This window comes from Cystoisospora suis (assembly GCF_002600585.1).
Source record: "Cystoisospora suis strain Wien I chromosome Unknown contig_8444, whole genome shotgun sequence".
In the NCBI taxonomy this organism is placed as follows: Eukaryota; Apicomplexa; class Conoidasida; order Eucoccidiorida; family Sarcocystidae; genus Cystoisospora; species Cystoisospora suis.
In genome coordinates this window covers 1-7,360 of record NW_027161223.1, presented here as the reverse complement: position 1 = coordinate 7,360, position 7,360 = coordinate 1, and the positions used below count along the sequence as shown (strand labels likewise).

The following is a 7,360-nucleotide window of genomic DNA, read 5'->3' as shown; positions in this document are numbered from 1 at the left end:
CTGAATTGCGATTGTTATATTGTGTCACTGTGAGTGAGCCACTGCCACGGCTTGCTTACACGGGATTCTCGGCACGCCGTCCTGAGCAGTCCTCTGTCGGCTGCTACACCCGGAGGTCCTGGTGAGTGTTCCGACGGGCAACTTCGTGCTCTTGCCCCAGGAATGTTGCTCGCTGTCTTGCACGTCGAGCAGACTCTGACTTCTAGTGAACTGTAGACTCCTGACTCTCCTTGCCTATCGGGAATGGCTTGGCATCTGCTGCGGGTACCGTAGCGCGGACTTGTGAGAACAGCTTCGTACAGCGGGGCTCTCGTCATGTCCCGCGGGTCACGGTCTGTACCTACAGCCGGAGAACGGAACCGCCTTACAAAACGCAGTCACGGAGAACTGCTGGTAGCAAACTGCATCCGCCGGAGTAGTCTCACGAGAAGCTGGCAGGTACACAACCAGTGATCTCGTGTCCCCAACATGTCTGGTCAATCCGTGATCCTTGTCCCTGCTATCGAGGCACCGGACGAGCACCCCCGCATGAGGTCCAGACGCCGAGGGATGGTCGTTCGGACTCGCTTGAAACGTATTTAACCGGCTGGTCCGCAAACAGTTGAGTAGGGCAGTAGGCTGTTGGCTGCCTCGACTCGGAAGGGGGCACGGTATTATCAAATCTGATAGGTCGGCTCCAGCCTCACGACCGAAAACCGGGAGTGTGTCATTCAACTCTGCAGACCCTGATCCCAGTAAAGACTCATTCGCTTCACAACGGGCGGGCGATTCTCAGAATGATTGCACGCCCGCGCTGCCTGGAAGCGAGTAGCTGAACTTAATTTTCTTTCACGTCAGTTCAATTTCCGACTGCGGTAGCTTAGGGAAGGCAGCGCTAGGCTGTTCCCTCCGATGGTTTCGTTGCCGTTGCTCGGCACTTATCCTCTCTGTTTGTGAGCAAGTGAAACGACATTCTACAGAAGCCACGTCAACGTAGACTCTCTCCGGAGTAATTGGCGCACTGCAGTGGGGCGACATCTTACGGATCCTGTGCCTAGGGTAACGCCTGAAGTCGGCGATGAACGCCACCACAGAACAGCATTGACCGCGAGTGTGCTCTGCTGCGCTTCTTTCCGGTGCAGCAGCCTTTGCGTAGAGCGCGTGCACGTGCAAAACAAGAAACTGCTCTACTTTAAGAGCCACGAGCGTGCTCTGATGACGCCCTCGGGGAGCTGACGGAAACTGCTTGGCCGTGCAGTCGGCTGGGGCATCCTAGTAGACCGGAATTTGAGTCTGACAAAGAGCGATGCCGCTACAGTCTGTAATGGTTTGGTACAAGCCGTGAAAGTTCTCTAACTCTGGTGTGACAACGAGGAAGGCACGCCGGCAACGCTGAGGAATTCACCGCAAGGGTTGGGCAGCAGTGCCGCGATCGGTAAAAGCAGAAAATGTACACATACGGCGACTTCGCACCTTAGTGTCGTCTACGTACTTGTACATGCTATCGGTGCAGTAGCCCCCGTAGCGCTGTAAAGACAACCCCAGGCGCTCTGTGAACCTTTCTATGGGTATAGTGCAAGCGACGGCCGTCGCCGATCTTTGCGACCTCTCTCGACTGACAACACGGGAGAAGTTCACCCGTCTACACGTTCGAAGTCACTTTACTGCAGCTCGATGGTCAGGTGTGTCCCAGCTGCCATGTAGCTCGGAGGCAATCAGCCAAGCTGCGTCTTTCTGGGAAGGCAACAGGCCGTAGCTCGTTCCCGGGGGCTTGTTCTCAGCTGCACCCCAACTCACCAGGAAACCCAACAGCCACGAGAACTGGGCGTGACAGTGCTTTTGTCCCGCAGCTGTGGGGAGGCTGGCGAGTGACCAATCATGGCGTCGACCTTGAAGCCATTTGAGCACAAGCAAGGTGTCGATGTACCAGCATTTCCCGAGTTCGGACCAGGAAAACAGACCAAGGGTTCCGGAGAGCAAAAAGAACATCGTACCCGAGTCATGAGCTGGGACCGCGAGCACCTGCCGGGCGTGTGCGCATGAGAAGACTTGCGCGACCGTCAGAGCAACTCGTACATTGTAAACTTGGACCGATCGTATGGCTGAATGGTTACAGTGAACTGCAGCTGCTGCCCGGCCATAAAAGGTACGACGCCTTCTGTCTTATCGCTTGGCAATAGGTAGACGTCTGGGACCTGCAGAACAGCGCAATGTGTTTTGACGCACACCTGAACTCCGAGGAGGTCCGGCGACTGGTTCTCCAGTCCGGCTCTCCTTCCCCTTACCGTACGCAGTATGTAGCCAGACCCGCCGCGAGTTCTGCTACATATGTCGCTCAAAGGCATCTAAAGCAGCCGCTGACTGCGGAGCTGCTGCTTACCATCTGCGGTGACGGCTCAATCACCGCGCAGTCCCGGCCTTCCGCGAGTCCTGCGCAGATGGGACACACATACCATACAAGAAAGCAGCTGCGAACGGGCTACCCGAAACAGGGTTCTGCACGGACAGATCATCGTTCCTCTCGCACCTCCCGCCGCAGCATGCTAACGCATTGCTGGGGGGCAGTTGTTATAATAGAAGTCGCTTTTGCTTACCAGCGTCGCTGAAACCGAAAAACTTTGCCGCGTTGACGCCAGTAAATTTGCGGAGATTGCGGATGCATCCCAGTCGCGTGAAGAAGTCAGCCAGGTACTGAGGTTTGGAGATAGCAAAACGCAAACAGAACCAGCGTAACCCACGCTGTGTTCCGCGTTGGGGGTTTAGCACCCAAACCGGCTCTTCTCCCTCCTCACAAAGTGGAGAAGAGGAGACAACTAGTCGCCGATCAGCTTAACTGGTTTCACGTCCCTCGAACTCTCAGTTTCCGGTGCTGTACTCACTGACAAAAGAAGAGGTTGCGTAAAGACGCCGGCTGCCGGGCGGGAGGCTTCCTTGCGTGACCTAGAAGTAAAGACGATACATACGGATGACACTAGCAAGAAAAAAAGCCTTCTCACCAATGGGGAGTCAATTACAGTTCTTCACGGTAAAAGTTGCGCGCCGGCGAAGCTTGGCTTCATTCGAGCTCTCTCCGCCTTCGATGTCCGATCGCCGATCACAGTCGAGAATACCCAGACATCTGGTAGTCGTCTTTGAGAGATGCCCCTACGCCTGCTCCAACGGCCCATCCGACTACAGGAACAGCCGATATGTTCGAAAGGTACTCTGACTGAATCACCGAGGGTTAACCATACAGAAGCTACTAATCCCAGGCGTGGTGCAGCCTGCCAGTCCATGCACTGCACAGTGATCAGGTGCTGAATTTGAACTGCACTGATTTGAGAAACGGACTCCAGAGTTTCGGAGAACCTCGCCTACCTCGGATGAGGAGCAGAATCAGAGCCAAGAAAAAAGTGACTGTCGCCATCTCGAACAACCTGCGCAGAACACCGCGGGCTCGTATGGAAGCAGATAAGCGGTTCTATCCCTAACGTGAAATTCACGGGGGGGCACACTGGAGAGGCGGAGCCTGCAGCAGTGCTATCCTGACTCGCGCCCTCACTGCAAATCGTTATCTCCTCCGATAGCATTCGCAACAGCGCGTAGTCGCTATGTCGTCGCTCACCTGTCTTAGGGCCTCCCGGTCCTCTTTGGTTTTTGCAAGTGGCTTGCAGAAATTGTGCGGCTGCGCCACAGCATCTGCAGAGCAGCAGGTTGGTGCGTCTCGCGGACTTGAGGCTGACGTAATCGCGTCAGGCTTCAGAACATCGTCGATTGTTAGCTGCAGGCACGCAGCGTTCTCCGCAACATGTAAGCTGATCGGAGGGCCCGTCGTTGCGCGGAGCTGTAACCAGTCATCTCGCACCAACACCATGTCGAAGGAAGCCTTACCATCAAGTGGTGCGGCGTGATCGTAGCCGCCACGTTCGGGGGTTTGCTTCTGACTGCTCGAATGGCGGAAGCAGTGGAAACGTGCTCTAGCACGATTCGCAAAGAGGGAAATCTGGAGTGAAGCTGCAATGCACCCCGGACAAAACAGACTGCGTCTCCAGCGACACATGCGATTTGTTACTCATCTGTCCGATCCTTCTCTGTTCATGAGCTCCAGGAAAGCAGGACACTCATCCCGGTGATCATTCGTGAAGACTCGGCAGTGCGGCCAGGGTAAGCAACAAAGGCTGACTACGCTGATCCAGACGAGAGAAAACTGTCAGGCGCGCAATTCAGTTGTACCAGAGAAATAGAGCAAAACAAACTAGTTTCGGTTTTCCACCCCGCCTTCGCGGACAGAAGCAACATGTCCTGTCCTGGCGATTCCGACGCTTCCGCCATGTCATGCGAGCATCCTCAGGTGTGTTGCAGAGATAGATACCTTCCGCATATCGCTGGGTTCGGAAACGTTGCCCAGTAGGTGCAAGATGACTGTCCCCATGCAAACTTCAGAACCATAAAGCGCGCAGATGAAAGACCACACTTCCCGTAAGTTCGCGGAACCGACGGCGGTACCTGTCACCTGCAAAACCACCTAAGTGAATGAAGGACAACGATTCCGACGCAGCGGACAAAGAGGTTTCTTTTGTCTACTGAAAGCACCGTAGTTTTCATCGAGAACCAGACACAGAGCGTGTACTAGCTGATGGAGATTGAAATCTCTACTTAGGGCCGGGTGTGTTTCGTTTCACATACCTGTTCGAAGGTTGGCAGGAAGAGTTCCTCTGCCTCCAGCGGCCCGGCACCGGGTACTTCGCCATGCAAGTGAAGCGTCAGAGCTTGTTCGGACATCACCTCGAACAAAGAGTAGTAGTCCTCATAGCTCTGAAGAATGGATGGACAGTCCCATACCCGTGCGGGCTTGTTCTTCCAAGCAGAGCAGAACGTTGAAATGCTGGCCGTTTGCCGCAAGATACCTGTCACTCTTTTCTGTGTAATGTTGAACGCCGTCAGCCTCGACACGATCAGACGCAACGGCTTGCGAGAGAACTCAACAACCGAAAAACGCAGAGTAAAAAGGCGCCTTCCCGTAAGATGCCGCCGGTGTCTGAATGGGCTTCCCCTGCCTTGCCGTGTCCCAAAAAAACCGGCGGAAGTACTTGCCCCAACAAGGAGGCACTAGCGCTGAGTACCCCCGACTGGCCATTCGGTAGACTCAGCGGATGACCACGTCCACCAGTCAAGCATCACACGTCGGATCCAGTACAGAACTGATACAGACTGGCACACTAGAGGACTGGGTAGCCACAGCTGTCAAATGATTAGTTGAGCGTCCCTCGAAAAAACGATGTTGCTATACTGCTGTCCAGTCTTCTTCAGCCTCTCTTCTACCCGCCCATTGGCGTCCTTGCAAGCAAAAGCGGATCGGAGCGAGCTAGAAAATGCAAGGAGTACCTCGACGCCATTTTCCGAGTTTGTCGTCACTCCTCTAGGGTAACTCTTGACCTGCACAGAGTAACACGAGCAACAAAGGAACGCCCGCGGGGCACAACTGGTGAAGCAGCTTCAGTCCCGCGACTACAGCTACGCTAGTGTGCCCGCAGCCCACAATCCGGGACCCTTTTGTCCCTTCAGTCCTGGGAAACAAGTGGACAGACACAGTTGTAGGTCCGTGAATCACGGGTCGGGCCAGCTAGGGCCAAAACATCCGAACAGCCTCAGGTGCTTTACCGTCTACCCATGGCATAAAGACTGACGTAGGCACTCCGCTTTCACAAGGAGCACTGCAGTTACACGCAGCCAACCCAACCATTTGAATATACTAGCGACAGCCCTCGGACTCGATCGTTTTCCAAGAATCGTTACAGAACGTGGGAACAACATCTTTGCCGGCGCGGAGCCATTCGCTACGAACGCGGTTGATTCGGTTGACTGGTCCTCGTGTTACAGGAGCGCAAGAATATTGAAGCCCACAGCGCACTATGGAGGCAGTCCTTTTGTCTGGTGGTGGCATCGGTGAGCAAATATATATATTTTACTCACGCCAACTACGTGGCAAGCTTTCGCATTCGTCTTCAGGTCTTCCGCGGAGACATCTCGGGAGAGATAGAGCGTCATCAAATACTCAACGCTGTTATCCTAAAAAGAAAAAAAAAAGAGAAGAAAAAGCAAGATGCGTTGCAGTTACCGCGCGGTGCCAGCGCCCTGGCTTGGAGACGCTAGGCAGACCGGCATGGAGGACGATAGCTTACCGGCAGAAGTGGAACGAATGCAGTTTCAGAGGATAAGGCTGTTCGAATGCGAGCCGTGATTAAAATTCTCTCGCAACGATCTACACTCACTATCTGCTGAAGTTTTTCTCTGTACGCTGCGGCTTGAGCGCATGTCGTGATTGGGGGCTCGGTGTTCGGCATCACCAAAACGCGTCGACTGCAAGTGAAGGCCACAAAACAGCATCGAAGTTTTGTCAAGAGCACACCGGGAGCGGCCCCAGATCAAGGCCTGGTGTATAACGTCCGCACGGTATGTGGACTCCGAGAAAGTGACGCCAGCAAGGCTGTGCACCTTGGCTTCATGGACACAATAGAACAGGGGCGCGTGCTCGGCACGGACGGGAGAGGCGGTACTAAAATGTGTCTCTGGGGGCCCGCCCGCCTCCACGTGTTCTCGAGACACCGGGAGACGCCCGACATCGTAGTCAGGTTTCAGAGGTTACTGACTGTGATGACCTGGTCCCGAACTCAAGTGAGACCGCTGTCCCTGTCTCTCTGCTTGCTCACCACCCACCGAGACGGACCATTGGCGTCACGAATTCCGTCATCTTGCCTTGCCGCAAGTGTGTGTGCATGTCGCTAGCAAGCGGCATTACAAATCCCTGCTTCCCTACAGACGCCTCCGGCTCCATTGCTTTTCGCCGGCAGGATGACTGAGCAACAAAAGTGGAGGCCACACAGCAGGAATTCCGCCGGTGCAGCAACTGCAGACCAGACTACGCGGCCGTGCAATGAGGAGTGACACCACAAGAAAAATACTTTCAGACGGGCGCAAGCCAACTTCGGGGTCTTCCCTAAAGGTCTTCGGGGCCCTCGGGGACGTTACGTTCGCCACAGCCTGGGGCAAAGACCAGAACTATCAGATGTGGGGCTCCTGTCGACTGTAGCGGGGAACTGTAACTGCCCTGGAGACACGTACTGTACAAATACTGTGACTCATGGGTCAAGTAGCATGCAGCAGGTCAGCTACGTGCTGCATGCAGCGCCCTGGCCCAAGAAACAGCAGACCCGCAGGCCGACAGTGCACGGCTACACGCGGCATCACGTCTAAGCTCCCAGCAGGCAATATCCCGTTTGAGGAGCTCCGACTGCACACGTCTGGGGAATCCGTTGTCCCTTAACGAAGGTGTGTGCAGTTCCTTTAGAACAAGCCTTGAAGCCATTTTGTCCCTTCCCCGTGTAGTGCCCGCTGCACAACA

General features: G+C 54.9%; 1 protein-coding gene across 1 annotated transcript; it reads right to left on the bottom strand.

The window, feature by feature from the left end:
* Window positions 1-2,039: 2,039 nt before the first annotated feature.
* On the bottom strand, window positions 2,040-7,093 carry CSUI_010816 (dihydroorotase; the record flags this gene model as incomplete). Its single annotated transcript, XM_068070917.1, has 12 exons — window positions 6,669-7,093; window positions 6,231-6,318; window positions 5,932-6,027; window positions 5,344-5,394; window positions 4,645-4,773; window positions 3,850-3,972; window positions 3,584-3,739; window positions 3,337-3,395; window positions 2,859-2,919; window positions 2,574-2,670; window positions 2,360-2,409; window positions 2,040-2,174 (listed from the first exon to the last, which is right to left on the bottom strand). Exons 1-12 carry the CDS (start codon window positions 6,791-6,793, stop codon window positions 2,040-2,042), a joined length of 1,170 nt encoding a protein of 389 aa, XP_067917107.1. The 5' UTR covers window positions 6,794-7,093.
* Between the last annotated feature and the right edge of the window lie 267 nt (window positions 7,094-7,360).